The sequence below is a fragment of the Protopterus annectens genome, chromosome 15.part0, assembly GCF_019279795.1.
Source record: "Protopterus annectens isolate FY-2018-M chromosome 15.part0, PAN1.0, whole genome shotgun sequence".
Classification (NCBI taxonomy): Eukaryota; Metazoa; Chordata; order Ceratodontiformes; family Protopteridae; genus Protopterus; species Protopterus annectens.
Window position 1 is genome coordinate 130,237,104 of NC_056749.1, and position 22,220 is coordinate 130,259,323.

At 35.3% G+C, this 22,220-nt stretch overlaps 1 protein-coding gene across 1 annotated transcript in view; it reads left to right on the forward strand.

Moving 5' to 3' along the window:
* LOC122789801 (X-linked interleukin-1 receptor accessory protein-like 2) overlaps positions 1-22,220 on the forward strand; it is a 1,631,279-nt gene that overhangs the window by 101,712 nt on the left and 1,507,347 nt on the right. The window contains exon 2 of the mRNA XM_044057243.1: positions 18,811-18,885. Coding sequence (XP_043913178.1) covers positions 18,811-18,885 — 75 coding nt within the window. The remainder of the gene's footprint in view (positions 1-18,810; positions 18,886-22,220) is intronic.

A 22,220-nucleotide genomic window follows, 5' to 3' on the forward strand; every position in this document is an offset into this window, starting at 1 on the left:
CTCTGACTTGAAAGAAGACCCTATCAGATTTTACAGGTTATGAGGAAAATTTTATTTGGTGTACTGTACACATTGGTAATCATCCAAAATGAAATAAACCTTTCCACATAAAACAGAACATTCATCATAATGCTGTCTACAGCTGTCATTTGTTGATATTATTAATTCACAGTCAGTTTATTTTAATCCACAGGATAACACAAACATTGATTTAAACTATGTTCAGAATAATTTCACATGAAGATTTGCCTCAGATTCTGTATTCCCTTAGATTTAGTAAGGCTTCCCTTCTGTGATTTGAACACTACCATAAGACCACTCGGTACATGTGCTGTGTAATTCCAGCATGCCCCTTTATCTATACCCATAGGAGTCCAGAAAGGTTTAGTACTACGATTTCTTCTATTTGCCTGTTTATTAATAATACCTTTAGCATCCTGTTAACAGAAAGTGTTTATTTTTATATTAATGCCTTGCTAGTTTTGTCTGCTAACAACCAACATGGTACATAGGTGATTATTTGGCAAATGGCTCTTGTTGGCCTTGTTAAGTCTAGCCATTTTCCCCATATGCAAATGAGCATGGAGAATGTGGGTAATGATACCGACACACTCAGAAGTGAAAAAAGTGTTCTGCCACTTAAACTAATTTCCCATAAGTAATCCAACAACTTGGTTTGGGAATAGAGCCCACAACCACCTTTTACAAAGGTGAATGTGCTACATGTTAAGCTATTTACATTAAAGATATATCATGGATTATTGATAATATCTGTAAATGACTAACTGCATTAGGACTCACTACCAACTATGATAAGACAGAGTTTGTGCTTGTATAGTTACATATCACTTACCAAGGTCCAAAAGTTGTCTGTCAAATTGTTACTTCACTGTCAAGGCCTCAGACTTCCCCTTATCCAAGCTGAAACAAGTTGCTTCATAACTGTCTGTTTTTGCCCTACGCCTTTCCTACATCTACAGCAACAGACTGCCCCCTGTGCCTGACTGCATGCTGTCTTAAACAACCTCTTACCCATGATTTCCTTCACCTCTCAAAGCATGCCTCCAGAAAAATCACAAAATACCAGTGCTATATCCCAGCTGACATAACCTAATTAAACCATGCACTGTATAGCATCCCTTTCATCCTTAACTCTCAATGGTTTCTGTGACCCTTTTGTACATAATTACAAATATCTTAAAAATAAATCAGTGTTGTTTGTAACTGAATACATACTCGTATATAAGTTCAGTTTTTTATCTTTTCAAATGTCACATTTTGAATCTCACTGCAGTTGTCAGTTCAGATTTTCTTCTGTAATTTCTTCTGTGTTCGCGACGCTGGATTTTCCTGGTCAGGCAACTCTGTGGTCTCTCCATCTGCTGCATGTGCTTGACAAGGTACATGCCAAAGGGGGCATTGCATTCAGTAATGGGTCTGATAAGGGAGGAGTACAGGGATGTTATGACCTCTTTGTTCCTGGATGAAATACCCTTACTTATGAGGTTGGCCATGTAGAAAGCCTTCCGTACAATAAAGACAAGGTGGTCAAAAGTCAGTCTGCTATCAACCTGGGTGCCCAAGTCTCTCCCAACTCATTGCGTGCTTAGGACATTGTTATTAATATGATAATTAGTGGGGGCACCATTTTCTCCAAAGGGGATAATGATGCATTTCTTTGCATTCAGTTTGAGGCCATGCTTCTGGCACCAGTCCTTAGTTTGGGTAAGGCCCTCTTGGAGGATGTTCACATCACTAGGGGAACTTAAGACAGCACCCAGCTTGGATTCATCTGCAAACTTGGTCAGCCACAGACCACTGGTTTTGGCTTGCACCTCAAAAAAGTATATCCCAAACAGTAGAGCCCCCAAGACTGATCCTTGGGGTACGCCACTTGTTACAGGTCTACTACTAGAGGTGGCTTCTCCTATTTTGACTGAGTGGGTTCTATCAGTGAGCCATTTAGCTACCCATCTGGTAACATAAGGTTTGATGCCTAGCAGGAAGAGTTTATTTATTATGCCAGAGTGGGGAATAGTGTTGAAGGCTTTAGCTAGGTCAAGGTAGGCAGTGTGCATCATCTTCCTGTTGTCCATGGCTTTGGTGACTGTTCGAAGAAGTCAACCAAGTTTAACAGGCATGATCTCCCTTTGACAAAACATGTGTGGGGTCAGGCATTTGGAGGTTGCCAAAATCCTTGTGACAGTGACTGTCCTCCATTTGGCTGGGACGAAGATGGTGCTCTGGCTTTGGTTGAATAGGGTGCCTAATGGTGCTAAGAGCTTATACCTGAATTCATGTAGGATGTAGCCAGGGATATTGTCGCGTCCCATGGAGGCTGTAATTTTTGCTTTTGAGTGGGCATTAAAGATCTGCTCCCTGGAGAAAATAAAAATGTTTTATCAACACCTGCATCAGCTACAAAAAGAAGCCAAAAGACTCGTAGTATTATTGTCCCTAAGATTGATGTTTTACTAGGGGCTAACCTGTTTGACCAAAAATATCATACCCCTTCAAACTCATCTAGGTCAAACATGTCATGCACAACAGTGGGGTGGCATTGCAGCAGTCTATAATTTTCAACTTTCCAGATTTTCGCCTCTTATTTTTGCTCTGTTCCTCATAAAATTTGTGGTTTTCTAGCAAATCATCGAGGATTGAAGTAATTAAAATGATGAAAAACAGCTGAGTTTCAGACTTCATATCCATCAGAAAATGCATGCTAGCATAACATCTTTTATTCTAGCAACTTTCTAAGTTTAGTAGAGCAGTATTTAAAGTTTGCCCCTTTTTGGACCTTTGTCCCCCAATTATTTTTTGCTTTGTCCAGTTTTCTTGTGCTGAGAGGTTGAGAGGTATGCATCAATCTCTTCAGAAAGCCTGCTCATTAACTTTTATTGACAGTACACCCTTGACATATTAGTATAAACATTTGCATCTTAGTCACTGATCTACTCTAGAAGCTAAACGTAGCTGAACACTCAGTAATTTTCAGAAATGTCCAGGTCATCCTTAGCAAAATTTTTATATCACTTAATTGCACAAACAAAATAAACTTTCTCTATAAAAGACACTAAACTTGGGAACTCTTTGTTATGATAGATTACTAACCCACCCCTTCCTCTTGCTGATGTTTCAACCCAGTAGTCTAACCCACCCAAGTATTCACCTACACAGTGCATTTAGGCTTTATGAATTCACATTAATATCCACTGATTTCATATATATATATATATATATATATATATATATATATATATTTATATTTATATGCTAGAGTCCTCATCCAGAAATAAACAAACAACTCAGGAGCTTAATAAAATCTACCAAAGTCATGTTTTAGACTGAAAGAGCTACCGAAGCCAAAGACAATCACAGGGCCTTTTTTAGTTATTGTCATAATCTCAGAAGCACAATGCAGTAATGCACTGAGCTGATTGTGAGAAATGTTATACAGTCTGAGGCTGAAGATATAGCCAACCTCCTGGCTGATAAATTCAGTTCTAACTTTACCCCCGTCTCCCTTCCGTCTGTCCCTCAAGATATACCTGTAACTGGCTCGCCCCCAGCTATCACACAAGGCCATCATAAAAGTGAACTCAAGATCTAAAAATACTGCATTGGTAGGTTCAGAAGATATTCCTGGGTGCACATTAAATAGCATGAAACATGATTTAGCCACATCCCTAAATACACTGTTCAACCTCAGCCTCCATAAAGGTTTTGTGCTTAGCAAATGGAGAACACCTACAGTCATTCCCCTGCATAAGGGAAGGCCTTCTGCAGACCCAAGAAATTGAAGACCCATAAGTCAGATGAGCCTCATATGCAAAGTCATGGAAATACTTATCTTAAAACTAATCAGTAAGGACATAGGGAACCCCCAAACACTGGAGCCATCTTAGTTTGGATTCAACAAGGGCAGGTCATACTTACTCAGTCTGGTAGACTTTTTTGAGAAGGTTACCAAAACAATAGATAAAGGAAAAATGATACACACCACATACTTCGACCTAGCCAAAGCTTTTGACACAGTCCCCACTCAGGTATAGTAAAAAACCTAAATAAACTGGAAGTAAACTGGTTCATAGATAGGATGCAGGAAATCAAAATAGGGGAAGACCAATCATCAGTGTAATCCCCCAGCGTTCTTTGTGCTGGGATCCCGCCTTTAAGGCATCTGCTTCTCTCAAAGCGAATTCCAAAGAGCTCTGGCTGACTATGTTTACAAATGACTGTAAGCAGAAAGTAGTCATTAAATCCCCAAATGATTTAGCCATCTTGCAGGAAAGTTTGCCCCAAATAAGTAACTGGCGCCAAAATCATGGACTGAAACTAAATGCAAAAAAATGCATTATCAGGGTCTATATTAAATCAGCGAATGCTGATTTATCGACCCCCATGTAAGCGAAAGCTTACAATCTCGAACACTTAGAACAGCGATTTCTTTCCCCAGGGAAAAAAAACGGTGTTCCAAAAAATAAAAAAAAACTAACTTTAAAACATTACATAAAGTGGGGGGTTTGCCCCCCCACCCCCTACTTAAATATACCAACTCCGAGATCGCACAATAGTGACAAAAACGGCAAAATAACGAAGGCGGCCAAGCGATTTCTTTCCCAGGACATTTGCTTATATGCTGTTTCGTGCTTTCAAGTTCGATCAAGACGCATTTGAAAGACTGCGTCTTTGATCATATAATAGGGAACCCATTATCATATGTTTTGGGAAGTCATCTGCCCAGGGAACTACAATACTGACAATATGCGCAGCTGTTCAGGATTTGGGAGCTTAGATGGATAGTGATCTAACTTTCGACTAACATGATTATTATCTTAAGAAAGTCCTTCTATATTGCACAGCTTATTAACAAAAGAATTGCATCTAGAGCTAGAGGTATCATTGTCCCTTTACTCAGCCAACAATCGTTGAGTATCATGTCCTGTTCAGTATGTATGTCCACACACATGCAACAACTGGCATGCCCACATGCATACCATACTAAAATAATACTTTATTATTTTTATTTATTTATGTTTTGTTAGTCTCACTAGGTTTGTAGCCTATTTTCAGGGGAACCCCAAAATGGTATGTATGTTACTTGAGGATTTGGGCAGAGCATCAGGGAGCTTCCCCTGCTCAACATTGTTGTGACTGGGCACATTTTGCAGGAGGACTGCCAGGTGAGAGAAATGGAGGAGAAAGCAAATATCGAGACCAGAGAATGTTTGCAGAATTCTGAGGAGATGTTTCAAAGAAATCTGTTTGACAGAAATGAGTCAGCAAATGTTGGAGGTATAATTACAACCCTCCAGTCAGGACAGTTGCAGAAGGATTTACTTAAAGAAATGGTGATACAGAGTGAGCCAGAAAATGAAGGAGATGTTTCCTTGGGGGCATTATGGAGAAAATACAAAAGGATGATGCTGAGACAATCCTCTAGTATAGTGGGGAGATGGAAAAAAAACATATGCAGAGAAAGCAAAAGAAGGCAAAAAGGGAGTAGCAGAAAAGAAGGCAGAAGAAAATGCAAAACAGAAGTACATGGTAAGGATTCAAAGTAAAGAAGACAAAGAAATGGACAGGTATGAAGTGTGCGACAATTTAATAGCTCCTTTGGATGTAACAGCACATGGGGTAAGAGTATTTATTCTTATTAACAAAGAGTCATTTTGTGACATTATGTTTGAGACTCTTCTTCAATGGAAAATGTTCTTTAAGAATATGAAAAAGACCACAACTCATGAAATCTTTGTGTTAAAAGCATTTAACAGGAAACAAAAAAGAAACTTCATGTACAGTTTAAAATGGAGAAAGAAAAGAGAGACTTTGAAAGGAGATTTGAAAACTTTATGTAAAGAAGTACTGGACATCGAAAAAGTTTATCACAAAAACGGTTTATGGACTGGTGTCTGGGATTTTAATGTTGTGTTAAAAATAGAAAGAGAAACATTATTAATATACCAATCATGATAAATGTGGAGGGGAAAAGGGGTGTTGTAAAGTACTGGAAACAACCTAAAACATGTTTTGTGGAAAAGAAAGGCATTTGATAAGCAACTGTGACAAAAGAAAATGTTATATTTGTGGGGAAATAGGACGATACAAAAATGTGAACTTAAATGTTATAATGCAACACAATTGGACATTTATGGATGGATTGCAAAAATAAGAGTAAGGAAAAAGAAAGAAAAGAAAATGAACAAAGAGAAAAAAATTAGTAGTAGAAATAGAAGAAAAATGAGATGAGAAAAATAATAAAGAGAACAACGGAGAAGGTTCTGAAATAAGTGATGAAGAAGAAATTAGTTGAAAGGTAGTAAAATAAAAAATAATTATATTGGTAAAAGACAAAAAATGAAAATTTAAAGGGACAAGTACAAAAGAAAAAAAGAAAGGAAACTGATGAAAAATAATATATCCAGCTAATTATTATGGATTGGTATAATGGCTAAGGTGTTTGACAAACAGATACAAGGTACAGTGTTTGATTCTCATCTTTGGGAGGGAAATTGGCTAGGCTTAGAATAGCGCCTTAAGAAAGTTAGACATTATGAAACCATGAATCTAAAGAAACGGGAAAATTTAAATGTTAAACTGCTTTCTGTAAATGTGAATTTAAATTTTAAACTGCTTTCTGTAAATGTGAATAGTAATTAGAATATAGTAAGAAGACTAGGGATTTTGGAGTGATTTAGTACGTGTGATGTAGATATAATTATATTAGAAGGCACAAGATTTTTAACAAATGAAAGATTACAGAGAAACTATGAGGAGGAAAGATAATATGGAATATGGGAAATGAGAGCTGTTCTGGAATAGCCATATTCTGTAGAAATACAAAGAGAAATATATTAGATGCAATGTTAGCAAAAATAGGAAAATTAACCATTGTAGATTTAAAATGGAAAGGACAAGTATATAGAATTAGAAGATTATATGCTTCTACCAACTGTAAAGAAAGGGGAAGCTTATTTCATACGATTTTAGACTGTGTAGTAATAAATATGAATATTATAATAACAGGAGGTTTTAAATATAATTTAAGAAGCAAGCACAAAATGAAAGGAAATTATATAAGAAAAATGTTAGAAGTTATAAGATTAGGTAAGTTAAAACTTTGGGACAAAAATTCATGAACTTACAAAAGGGGTATGTATAGAATTAAAACAGATTACTTAATAGTATGAGAAGGTTTAGTTATAGGAAAAGGGGAGGCAATTGAATCAAGATTTTCTGATCATCTTGCAGTATAGCTAGAGCTAGGAAAACAACAAGAAGCAGGACCAACATTAAGGTTAGTCATTACTGGAGAAGTAAGGAATCCAACAGCAAGAACAAAAACTCCAGGAGCTGGAAATACTGAGCACATCTTCTCAAGACCTGTTCAGCATTTCCAGCTCCTGGAGTTTTTGTTCTTGCTAAAGATAAAGGAAAACAAAGAATATATAAAAATAGGCAAAGGAATAAAAGGGATAAATGAGAAAGCATGGAATGAAGACAGAGATGCATTAGTAATTATCGTATTACTGTGTGGGTATTTTAGAAAAATTGGTCTGCATCGTGGATGACATTCGAGGAATAATATAAAAAATGTTTTTATAGTGGCAATATGATGTGAAGAAAAGTAGAGAAAGAAAAATTATATAAAGGAACATAGAGCAAGACATTGGAATATTTAGGATATAATGACAAAAAGTAGTTAACAAAGAAAAAGAACTGTATGAAAGAAACAAAAATGCAAGAAATGTTATATAAGCAAAGTGTTTTTTTTACAATGAAAAAGAGAAGTATTGATTTACTTAAGCAAATTAGTAAAGGAAGTTGATAATGTAATGACAGAAATAAAAAAAATGTAAAAGGAGAAATAGAAAGAGCTCAGGGAAAAAAAATTTGAATAATGCAGTACAATATGTACAAGAAATGGTTAAAGAAAAAGGGTAGTGAAAAAATATTGAAAGTAAAAATAATAGAAAAAATAAAGAGTTGGAAAAGGAGATTTTTTTTAATGAGCTAGATAAAGTGTTAGGACAAGTCAATATAGATTTGGGTGCAGGACTCGATGGAATAGGACATGAAATGTGTAAAAATGTAAGGGATTGGCAATATTTTTTTAAAGAATGAATGGTTAAACAAAGGTTTTAATTGTATAGAATTATGCAGTAGAATACTTAAATTCATAAGAAAGAAGAAGGGTAGAATGCAATTAAATTAAGACAGTACTGAATAATAATGATTACAAAATCTTTATGAAAATAATACAAAAGATACTTGAAACTAAAATGGGAAATATTATGGAAGATAGTATATATAGTATAAAGGGAAAGGGTTGCCAAGAATAGTTAACAATAGAGAAAGTGGGGATTATATTATAAATAGAAAAAAAGAAGCAAAAATCATGACAGGAGACCTTAATAAGGCATTTGATACAACTGGATATGAATTTTTTGATTAATAGTGAAAGAATATAAATGAGAAAGTTAGGAAATTATGTATGTCAGCGTATAGTAATAATAAAGTAAAAATACTTGTAAATGGTTGGTTAACCATTACATATGAAGAGCGGTTTAAGAAAGGGATGCACAATGAGTTGTACACTCTTTACATTAGTTATGAAAGTGGTTGTATACAAAATAAATCACAAAATGGAGGTGGCAGGGTATATAACACTTGAAGGGTTAAGAATTCCAGTTCTGTTAACATATGGAGATGATGTAATAATAATCTAAAAAAAATTGATTAAAAGAAGTAATAATTTGCCCGAATGAGTGTCTAGAGGCTATAGGGCTGGCTTTAAATAAAGAGGAAGGGTAGAGGTTTATGTGATGCAGCAAAGTTACGGGTATATATTTTACAATGAATGAAATGTCTCTGTTAGGTATAAAATTTGGGAATAAAGGTGTAAGCAGACTTCAGTGGGAAAAAATGATAAAAGAAATAAAACAAACCTGTCTTTTCTAGAGAACATATAAATTATCATTCAGAAAAATGCTTATTTGATAAATTTAATACTGATGGGAAAAATAGCATATTTAGCAAGTGTATTTATGTTGCAACAGTATTTGAATAAAATGATTGCAAATATTTTCATTTATGTGGGGTTCTAGATTAAACCCAGTAAAATGAGGAGTTTTGTATGTAAATAAAGAGGAAGAGGGATTATGATTAATTAACCCAGTGGTATATGCTGCTTTAAGTTTGTACAAAGTGTTAAAGTTGAAAAATGAAAAAGATGAGAGATTAGTAGTAAATTTGTATAAACAGAACTATATAATTAATCATGTGAGAGGATGGTTTGTATTGATTGGATGGTATATTATTTAAAAATGGTTGCTTTTTTAACCTACATGTATATGCATTGAGAAAAGACTGTTTGGTATGAAAGCTTTGTTTGTTTTTATTAAAGATCTTTCTTATGGTTTGTATCCTTGGTTTTTATTTTTCTTGTTTTTGATAGGTGCTGTAGGATTGTTTTACATCCACATGAGCTACCACCAACTTAAGCAAATGAGACCACAGTTTAATATCTAATCTAAAGGATGACAAACTCAAGTGCAGCAGACCTATGTTACACTGTGTGTCAGTAATAGATCTAGCTGATGTCAAAATAGAACCCTCAGCTCTCTGCCCCAAATTCATGTGTGCTACTTGTTGCACCATTGGCACTGACCAATGTCTAAGCAATATGTCCCACATGGACTGACCCAAAGCTCAGTCGCTATATCCTACAGACTGCTAAGTGGATGGAATCGCAAATGCAGGGTAACAATAAGCACAATAGACTGTGATTACCTGTTTATTTTTCAAGTAATGCTTAAATAGCCACTAATATATATAAGAAGTTTTGGCCTATCCTAGCAGCTGATGAAAAGATACTAGGCATTGTTGGTAATAATCAGAGTTTTACATATAAAAATATGAAAACCCTGAAAAAAAGGTTATGTTATTCAGTGAGTAGGAATACTCAGCAAAATACTGAGTTTGGAATGGGCACTAGTTCCTGTAATAGGTGTAACTTTTGTGAATACATAAATCCAACAGGACAGTTCTGTCATCCAGATTTTGATAGGACATTTGCATTTAATGTTGCAGCTACGTGTGACACTACAAATGTAGTCTATTTAGCCCACTGCATAAGCTGTGGCTCATTCTCTGTGGACAAGACTGATTGGAGACTACGTGATAGGATAAGGGATTATATTTATAATATTAATACCAGAACCGTCACTAATGCTTTAGCTAAACATGTCATTCACAAAGGGGACACACACGGATTTCATTTCCTAGTTATGGAAAAAAACTAGAATGGATGGGAGACTTGGAGATGTTAAAAATAAGACAGAAAGAAATGAAACCTGATGGATTATTAAATTAAGAGCTGATAGTGGCAGTGGTTTGAATGACAAAGTCCCCATCAAACCCATACTGAAAGCTAGACCTCTGCGTAGATAACATAGTTTTAATAGGATGTTAAACAATGTGTGTATTTAGGTGCAGTAATAGGGTAACGCATGTTTTTTTACAAAAATTTTTATTTTTGTATAGGTTGTTTATATGTAATTTGCATATTGTATAGATACATATAATAAATAGGTAATGCAGTTATAGCTACATATTTTATTATACAACCTTGAATACAACTAGTTTTAGTAAATGTATTTAGTACTAGCTGTTTTTGCAGTAGCAATGATGATGTTTCTTTAAAAGTATAACAAGCAATCGGGAAGGTAGTGCATTTCAACTTTAAGCACTGTATTTAAGGGATGAAGGTTTTTGACTAATAATATCATCTGAAGAAGCAGTCTTTGTAACTGTGAAAGCGCTTACGTTTGGATTCCATTAAAGACATTTTACTTTTATAACTGCTGGCCATCGTTTTATTCGGCTCCATTTTATGCTTTAACTATACTTCCAAATATGCCAACAAAAATACCAGAACAACCCCCAAAAGTTCTGGAAATGTATAAATAACCTCCTAAACCCAGGAAAACTTTCAACTCCAGTTCCAGTAACTAGCAATATCACTGAATATATAGCTACTCATTTTAATATTCCCTTCATTAATTCAATAGCTTATCTCATTAGTAGTAATTCCAACTCAACCTTAACAGTACCCACCTCCTCAGCTTCTAATCCCAACTCATTCTATATTAAACCCATTCGAACCAGTTATATAAAAAAGCTTCTTAATAAACTAAAATCCAGTTCTCTTACTGCAGATTATCTCCCAAATGAATTCCTAAACTGGGTGCTGACACTATCTCCTATATCCAATATCTATTTTAATCAACCACTATATCTCCGAACAGTATGTCCCACTACTTTGGAAAATGTCTCATATTATTCCCCCTACATAAAGGTGGCCCCTCTTCTAACCTCCCTATCGCCCCATTGCCATTCTCTCCCTATTAGCCAATATCCTAGAAAAATGCACTCATCAACAACTCCTTGACCACTGCCTTAAAAACAACATTTTTTCCAACTCTCAACATGCTTACTGTCCTAAACACAGTATTAATACTGCTCTGCTTAGTTTCACTAATACTGTTAACCTTCTCAAAAATAAAGGTCTCCTCTATTTTTCTTGATATGTCTAAAGCTTTTGATACTGTATCTCGCCAAATTCTTCTAAATATACTTTGCTGATTTTAAGCTCAGCCTGTCATCTCTTAACTGGTTTCATAGCTACCTTTCCAACCAGCAACAGTCTACCAAATGAGAAAATAACCCCCCCCCCTTCCACCAGTATCTATTGGAGTACCCAAAGGATCCATACTTGGGTCCCTAATCTTTATTTTATTTATGATAACCTCACTTCCTCTACTAATATTGCCTCCATCATTCAGTATGCTGATGATACCTCTCTTATCTGCTCTGCCCCTACATTTCAGGAACTCCAAGATAGAACACAAAAATCTCTACAAGACATTGAAAGCTATCTTTCCAACCACCAGCTTATACTTAACCCTAATAAAACTAAGCTGGTGGTCTTTGATTTCAATAAAACCATAAGTAGTACATTCCCTATCTCCATCTGCTCTTCTAATGGCATAAGAATTGGACCAGTTAGTCAAACTAAATTACTTGGTATAACAAATGATGATTGTCTAAAATTCAATAAACACATATCACTGACTATTAGAAAAGTTCACTGTAAACTTGGCTCACTGTATAGGGCTAAACCTTTTTTAACCAACTACACCAGACTTGCTACTGCTAGATCCCATCTATTATTCACCCCCTTGTACTGTCCCCATATCTTTACCAGCTTGCACAAAACTGACTTTAACCTAGAAAGTATAGCTAAATTTACTGTTAATCTGCCTCATAAGTCACATCATTGTTATGCCCTTTATCAGCTCAAATGGATTGAACTGCCTAGCCTGTTATCTCTAAATCAACTTTCCACTGTTCATAATATAATCTACAAGTTCAACAACTGTCCTGCACTCATTGATTTAGTTCAACATAACTCTAGTACTAGACAGCTTAGATCATCTGACAAATTAATTCTCAAGGTAACCAAATCTAATAATTTCTATGGAGACCCCCCTCTTTTCAAACAAAATATCTAAAATCTGGACCTCTCTTCCCCAACACATTCTAAAAAACCCAGACATTCATAAGTTCAAACTGCTACTAAAAGCACACTTTTCTAAGCACCGGCTATGCTCTTGTACAGTTCCAGGTTAATTATTAATATCTGTTGCTACTTTCCCTGTATATAACTGAATACTTTTCTCTTTCTCCTTCATATTTCCTTCTGTTAGTAATTGTCCTTCTTTGTACTTTTATTTGTATAAAGCACTTATTTTATTCTAGTTTCTTGTATTTCTTGTAAATGTATTATTTATATATATATATATATATATATATATATATATATATATATATATATGTGTGTATATAAAATGTTATTTTAGTTATTTATTTATTTTTTTTGTATCTCACTGTGATATTTAATCTAACCCAATAATTTATTGTACGTACTCTGTTGTAACCTTTTTTTTCCCTGGGTCTTTGCTGAAAATGTCCTGTTTTGGCCCAGTCTGATATTACCCAGTTAACAAAATGAATAAAACAGGTAAATTAAAGGAAATCAGTAGTGCTGTTTAAATAGGCTATAAAATCATCCACTAGTTCATCACCGCCCTTCCATAAAATGAAGATGTCATCCAGGTAACGTAGATGTAACACACAGTGCTGTGTGTAAATATTGTTGTTAACCATGTAATTCACTTCCCAGTTGCACAGAACCAGATTCACATAAGTGGGGGCACATGCTACACCCATCACTATTCCATGCAAGTTTATAATACTCACCCTCAAAGTATAAAAAATGATTGTCTAACACTAGGCCCATAAATTTAATAAGTAGTCTAATATCAAGGCAGTCAAAAAAATCATAAGCTAAAAGTGCTTCACTAAAAAAAGCCATGCCTGTTTCTTGTGGCATACAAGTAAAGACTCAGTGAAATCTATAGTTAAAAAAAAAAAAAAAAAAAAGTTCATCACAAATTAATTAATCTTTAAATCTGCCCCAAAATCCTTCAATACATGTTTACAGTAAGAAAAATAGGTTTCAACTCTCTGTCAATAAAAACTGCTTAGGGGTATGTCTTGGAGTTCTGGGCTGTCAGTATAAGTCGCATTGGTGGACACCTGTATTTTGTATTCACTTTAGGTGTATCGAAAATGTTAGGAATAATAGGGTCCATAATTGTTAAGAAATTGCCCAGTTCCTGAGAAATACTTCCTTGTTCATACAAGTCTAATAGCTTGAATGTCAGTCTTATAAGTCACATAGACTTTTCTTTTTGAGACAAGGGAAATTGTGTTAGTGTATTGTAGCAATGTTAACATTGCACTGTTGTAATTAATAGTATCAAAAATAACAATCCTTCCTCCCTTATCGGACTTCAGAATTCTGACACTTCTGTCATAAGTGAGGTCATGTAAAATATTTCTCTTATTAATAGTAAGATTTTGACCAAGGGTATTTTTCTTCCTAAGGCTAGTGGAAGCGCTAGTGTTAACGACATTCTGGTGATTGAAAGTGACTGCAAAATTAAGTTTCCTGGTAAAAATCTTAAGTTCTGTAAGCGTATCAACAAGATCAAACTGTTGCCTGGGGACAAAATTAAAACCCGTCTAATAAAGAGAAGTGACCAACAGTAATGAGAAGTGTACTATAATTAAACATCTTCTAAATCTTAAATTCGTGAATAACACCATCAGTAGTTTTTATAGGGGAAAACAATAGGATTTGCCCTTCATTTATAAGGGTAGAAGAAGTTAATAATGTCTGTCCCTCATTTCCTGTCTGCTTCTCTGGTTCTGTTGTGTTTTTCTTGTTTGACATTGCCCCCCTTGCTGTACTTGAAAGTTCTGTGCTTCCTGTGAACTGTGGTTCACCAGATTAATCTCCACAAAGGGGAAATTTCTAAAGCATCACTAATATTGGGAGTATCAAATACAAAATTGTCCTCAGTGACATCATCACGCACAGTGGCCCTATCTAGTTCAAATTGATGTACATGAACAGCCTCGCCAGAATTGTGTCCCAGTGTATTATTATTTTGACCCATCTTTTTTCTCACATAAGCAGTTTGTCTCATATTGTTTAACATCTGTTATCGTCTTTTTGTTTTTCCTAACTTTAATCAATTCCATCTGCTTCTCTGTCCTAGTAAACAGTTGTTCATAATCTTTTTGGTATTAAGGTAACAACAGATCTGCTTTAATTTTAGTATCGAAGACGAATGCCTCATCCTTAACTTGTGAAATGACCAACTTATTCCTTTTAATTAAAAGCTCCATAACCTTAAACCCATGCTGGTCATACAAGTTAACAAAAAATGCAGAACCAAAAACTGTCAGTAGAAAATTTCACAATTCACAAATCTATTGTAACAATTGCACGTTTTAAACAGACAAGCAAGTAAACATTGTCTGACTGCAAAGATTTAATCTGATACAGGTTTTTGTCCAAATCTTTAATCATTGCCAACAGCGAAGAATGGGTAGCTTCTTCATAAACAGAACCTAACGTTAAAACCATCTGATGGTTATTGTCAATCAAGTTGTTGATATTAAACTCTTACCCCACCAAATTATTATTAACCATGTCAGGGCGAGTATTATTGCAAGTCTGAAAGTTGTAGGAATTAAGAATAGTACCTTCTGATGAAACAACATCCTGTTGAGATATATTCATCACTGGCTGGCCACAAGGTAATCTGGACTTGTTTAAAGGAGTTTTGGAAACTATTGAAGCTGCAGCCCAAGTGTTATATATGCCGAAGATCGAATCTCCATTTTGGAAATGAAACGTCCATTCTGTTAAATGAGTGAGGTCTGCCTTGTTGGAACGAAACTTCACATTAGGTCCCAAGACTTCACTAAATCCTTCCATAATCAACACCAACCCTCAAAAAGCACCAAACAAAGGTCAACAAAGGAGAAATTGCACAGGAAAAGCAACCAATCATCCAAACAAACTGAGCAGTCCTGGTGAATAAGAAGGAATGGACTGTGTTTGTGGAAAATACCAAGCAGTTATACAGGGGACCAGAAAAAGTAAAATAAACCAAGACTGCAGAAAGGCTGGGATAGAAATCCAGTCAAAACAAAAGTTAAAAACAACATTTAATACAAATTATAAACAAAATAAGAAACAAAGTTAAGTGCTTTCATCCCTCATCATTTCAGAGGGGAGTTCTTCAGAACTAATTGTATTCAAATTCCTTAATCCAGTTTAAATAACCTTGTTCACATCAAGCAATTCAAGTCTTAAAGGCACAGTAGTAACAAAAAAGAATGTGTTATACAACTAATCAAGCCCTGATTGCATGAGTAAATACCTTATTAAAAGCATATATATTTATTAAAATCAATAAATTGTATTAAAAAAGTAAAACAGTGCATATATGTGTGTGTGTATATATATATATATATATATATATATATATATATATATATCTGGGTCTAGGACACATGCTCGACTAGCATATGTCCGAATCACAAAACATCGAACACACATACACGAAAGTGCTTGACATCGAAAAGCGCGTCCGTGTGTGTGTAGTTCAAAAAAAAAAATCTACATTTCTGCAGGGGGGGGGGCTTCTCCCCCCCTGCACCCCCCTACTTTATTATTCTCACTCTGAGATCGCACTACAGTGGGGGAAAGGGAATTTTCCCTTACCCGCACTTGTAGTCCGGTATAAGAAACAGGCACACATACACAAAAGCGCTTGTCGATGTTAAGCGCTTTCGTGTATGTGTGTTCGATGTTTTGTGATTCGGGCATATGCTAGTCGAACATGTGCCCAGATCCCATATATATATATATATATATATATATATATATATATATATATATATATATATTATAAAAATCTGTAAATTCAAAGTGTAATACAACTGTTATACTGTCAAAAGTCCTGTAGGAGTAAGCAAAGGTGTAGCCAGGCATACCATTTGTACTCTACTGAGTAGAGTTTTATCTGTGCATCACATCAGTATGGCTTTTTTTCAGGTCATATTATGTCTGCAACTATCTAAATGAATGCCTCCAACAACAAGTACAAGTTTCCTAAACTAAAAACAATATCTTTGGGGAAATATCTGAAAATGTTACGTTTATTAAATGCATGGGGGTAGCCTTTTGAGAGATGTGCCCATACACAGTCCATGCACATCAGCAAGTCAGATGTCATCTGAAGTACTCAGTCTAACGACCTAAACCTCTTATTCAACATCAACATAATAGTTTGGAGGGAAAGGCATATCTGTCTCACAGAGGATACAGCTGCTCTGAAACTAACCCCCCATCCTTATAAAACAAACCTCATTCCTATCCATATTCAAGTGCAAGTTGGGTCTATGGATGAGAAACAGAAAAATTATCCCAGGACTGCCTCCTGCACTACTAATGGACAGAGGCAGCTCCTAAATAATTATCTATGGTATGATCCCAGTTATTTTCAATAGAGGTCATATTCAGATGGGATGGGTAAGGCCAATCTAACACCAAATGGGACAGGTTAATTCAAGTACAAAAAGGAAAACTGACTAGGCTTAAAATGGCCTACAATGCAGCTAGTCTAATACTTACCTATGAACCTATATAACCTCTACTAATGCACTTTTTCACTTCCACTCAACAATCACAGAACAGTAATACTACTATTAATTATCCTGTTCTCTAAACTCTACAGTAGCTACTCAGTTCTCATGGTCTATGGTAATCCTAATACCCAGTGTTATAAGTAGCGGTAACAAGTAATTTTTTACCTTACTCTCTTTTATAAATAAATTAAAACATGGTACTTACGGTATACTCAGTGCATGGATTTTTTTTTCATTAAAAAGTTGATTTCATGTTCATAGTGTATCTTAAAAGCTATACTTTTTTGTGTGATTGTTTCATTCAATAATTGTTTCATACTGTTTTGTAACATGATGTGGATAAGTTGATCTCTTTGTTCCATCCCATCTAACTGGAAATAGACAAATTAACACATGGTTTCTTCCATTGTCATCTAAAGATATAAAGAGAGTAGAGGTACAAAGAAGAAAATTAGAAAAAAAATATTGAAAAGAAGGAGCAACATATAGTTATAAAGTAGATGTGCATAGACTGATGAATCAGCTAAATGACAAACATATATATATATGTATATATATATATATATATATATATATATGTATATATATATATATATATATATATATATATATATATATATATATATAGGTTCACTACGGAAGACCGAAAGCCCATATTACCGATGCTCGGAATCCCGAGACCAGAACACCGAAAGACCAGATGATCGCAAGACCAGAAGCGCGAATTTCATAATCCCGATGTTCGGAGATTTTGAGTTAGCGCTTCTGGTGTTGCGGTTCAGGTAAGTATGTGTGTGTGTAAGTGTGTTTGTGAGGGGCTTTAGTGTGTGTTGTGACTGTGGTGTGTGTGTGAGGGACTGTAATGTGTGGGTGTGAGTTTGTATTGTGTGTGTTTGTGCGATCTCGGAGTTAGAATATTAAAGTAGGGGGGTGTGGGGAGCGAAGTGTAGTGTAAGTTTATTCATTTGATTGTGGGGAGAAGCTGTTTGTTTGTGTATGTGTGTACTGTATGTGTTTAAATTCACAAGATTAAGCATTCAAAGAGCGATCAGTTTAAACCAAATCTAAAGTGGTCAAAAATACAAAAACATCCCCTGCTGATTATATATACTAACTCCAAGATTGTACAACAGTAGGTAAGGGAAAATATCCTTACCACAAAGTGCAAATTCTCACTGCACCACAATCCCATATAAAAAACTGCTGGCAAAAACTCCATTTGAATGATCATGCTCTCATATGAGCATTCGCTTTTTGTGCAATAGGATAAAGTTTTTAGTCATATGAGTCTTCGCCCATTCAAATGGTAACCATATAAATACATACATACACACACACATAGATAGATAGATAGATAGATAGATAGATAGATAGATAGATAGATACACACACACACACGGGGGGACATAGAGATAGAGGAATAGATCAGCACATGTTCATATATATCTTTTTCTGTTCCTGTAACTGACAGGTTTTGTATTCACTTTGCAGAGGAAGATCTAAATTTCTATGTGAACTCTCTCACATTATTAAGTCAACAGCAGATTACGCATGTAGACTGTCAAATACTGTTTACTAAATATGCCTGGTTGAGATGCATTTTATAATTAATTTGAAATAAGCCTCCTCAGCCTTTATTACAACTTGTATCATTTGCTATTTCATTTTCTTTTTCAGCTGTTGCTACAGATAAACCTCCTAAACTGTTGTTTCCTGTGGAGAACCAGTTAAATGTTATGTATGTCCAGCTGGGTAAGTCCTCTTCTGAGAATATTATACTCTTAATTTCCATACTTCTAACCGACAGGTAAAACTGCATGGAGCATGAATTGGCTTATTACAATTTGTATTGTGTGTGGTCGTTTTCCTTCTAGTCGTTCATAACAACAATGCTTTCAAAAGAAGATATTTAGCGGATTGTTCTCTCTATGAGTTTATAGCTATACTAAGTTATTGAAATTAAGCATTAAGCTTTAGCGTGGTTGTATTGTATTTAGGTTGAGCATAACAGTTGTAAATACAGATCTTCTTGTGTAACTTTGATGCATTTTATGATGTTAATAACATTATTTAGAACAATTTGTCTTCTTTATCTCTTGATCAAAATGTACTGCTCACATCAATTAATTACAGAAGTAATATATTTCATTAGAGTCCACAAACAGGCTGCTGTAACTGTTCAAAACAAGAATGTACAGCTTTCTGGTCTGCTTTTTTTCATTGATATTAATTCTAGTATTGTGAAATTTGATTCATTCTCTAGGACTGAATGATGTTGCTGTATGTCAGAAATATGACACAATTCGTAGCTATTGTTTTTTTTCCCTCCGCATCTTCCCTAGAGAAATTTGACAAAAAAATATCCTGCGTGCTTAACAGGAAACTCATGGTTATACGCATGCGATATTATTTAAGTAATAATGCTTGCAGGGATACAGTGGAGTTTACTCTGTAATGGCCAAGTTTGGCTTGTCCCTGAGGGTGGGGGAAAATCATACCATTACCCACCCTTCTTTCATGAAGCATAACAATTATGGTATGACCTAGATGGTGCAGTTTGAGTTTTCTTTTTTCAAAAGTGTGGTGGATGTTAGTATTTTTTAATGTTTTTACAGACATCAATGAGAAAAGTTTAAATGCATTTCGCAGACATGGAAAAGAATGGAGAGTTACAATTAGGAAATCACATTTTAGCTAGAGACAATTCATTTTTGCCAGGTGAGCAACAGGAATTTCTGTAGCAGCTTCGTTTGAAAAGTAAGTCATGTGGACAGTAGCTGTAATTAGAAAAACACCATGAAATTAAGTTTTGTGGTTAGGAATCCAGTTTTTGAATTGCAGTCAGCTCTGTTTGGGTTTGTTTTTCAGTTAACAGTACAACAGAGAGTTTAATACAAGTTTATGAATATTATGTCCAAGGTCATTCACTTTATATATTGGCTTTACCAGTGTGATTTTGTATAATCTTCTCTTGAATAATTTAGTGCTGCTAGACTTGATTAAAGAGATATGCTAGAACAAAGGGTAATATGTAAAGTGCCGTGTCAGTAACTAAGCAGTCTGCACATTCTGCCACTCATCTGTGGGACAGCGAATGTGATGCGTATGTGTGTTTACCTGCAAAATGGGATAAATCAAAGCACTGGCTATTATAAAACGAAATCAGAACTGTGATACTCTTGTTTCAGGTGGAATGCAATTCATTACATCATCGCCATTAGTAGTAGTAGGCCGCGGTGTTGCAGCGGTAAGTGTTGTCGCCTCACAACAAGAGGTTCTCCCTTTCGATTCTCGGCTGGAGTGCCTTCTGTGTGGAGTCTGCATGTCTTCCCCGCAGTCAAGTGACGTTTAAAGACATGCAGGTAGGTGCGTGCGTAAATAGGTGTGCCGCCTTTGAAGGTTGGGCGTTGGGCTGGCAACTCGGCACCGTAAAAATCCACTGCCAATCATTAGCGTACCGGAGTTCCGCTGTGGTGACCCCTAACCGGGAAAAGCCGAAAGACAAGTAGTAGGAGTAGTATCATTAAGCAGGAACCAAATTAATATGAACATTCCAGAAGGAATATTGTTAAAGTGTTTATTTTGCCAGGATTTACTTGCATCTGCTGAGGTTTGGTCTCCCCAGAACTACAGGTGACCAAATATACCATACTTGATTAAGTCCCAGCATAAACTTCACCTTTACAATGTATCATTACTGCTGTACATTGAAGCAGTCATACACATTGTGATTATTAATATTTGCTGCCTTTATTTCATGTAATTATCCCTACCTATATTTAGTCTCAATACTTATTGAATCAGTTTATTTATCCATTTTTGCTGTTTTTCCCACTAGATTTAATTTAATTTATATATTTGTTTGATTGATTGTATTTTATTTACCATTCATTTACTTTTTCTCTTTGTGTGCTAAGGAATTGCATCTGAGTTACTCTCTTGACTTGAAAACTTTGCACTCAGTAGCAAGGCATTGCATTTTTTTTTTGCTGTTTTAAGAACAGCACTGCAGCATTTTTATTTACATTTTTTCACATGGAAGGTAGGTTTGGAAGGCTTTATATAATTTGCCTTACATTACAGACAGTTTCTTCCTCCAACGTGTTCTATTTTTTTAAAATCAGATCATCTACTTTACCCAGTCTAGCAATAGTTATCTTCCATATTTATTAAGAGGAGTTATGAAAGTATGTGAAAGGTTAAATGTTTTACACTGCATTGCTTCAGAGAAGGAGGCAAAAAAAATGTTTTTTTTTTTCTTTTCCTGCTACTGTTCCTCAGCAAGAGGCAAACTTTAAGCATGGGGTTCTTTTTACATTAGCTGTAGAATATGCTGAATTAACTTAATGCTAATTCGTTCTTTTCAAGCCCCTGGTTAGTTTGAGGTTCAGACCACATCTCCGTACATACTAACAAACAATATAGAGGGTTATGAGCAGGTCAGTGATGATAACCACGGTATTATGGTCAGTGCTGATAACTACGATATTATGGGCAGTGATGGTAACCACGGTATTATGGTCAGTGATCATAACCACGTTATTATGGTCAGTGATCATAACCACGTTATTATGGTCAGTGATCATAAACATGGTATTATGGTCAGTGATAATAACCACGGTATTATGGTCAGTGATGATAACCACGGTATTATGGTCAGTGATCATAACCACAGTATCATGGTCAGTGATGATAACCATGGTATTATGGTCAATGGTATTTTGGTCAGTGATCATAACCACGGTATTATGGTCAGTGATGATAACCACGGTATTATGGTCAGTGATGACAACCATGGTATTATGGTCAGTGCTGATAACTACGATATTATGGTCAGTGATGATAACCACGGTATTATGGTCAGTGATCATAACCACGGTATTATGGTCAGTGATCATAACCACGTTATTATGTTCAGTGATCATAACCATGGTATGGTCAGTGATCATAACCACAGTATTATGGTCAGTGATGATAACCACGGTATTATGGTCAGTGATCATAACCACAGTATCATGGTCAGTGATGATAACCATGGTATTATGGTCAATGGTATTTTGGTCAGTGATCATAACCATGGTATTATG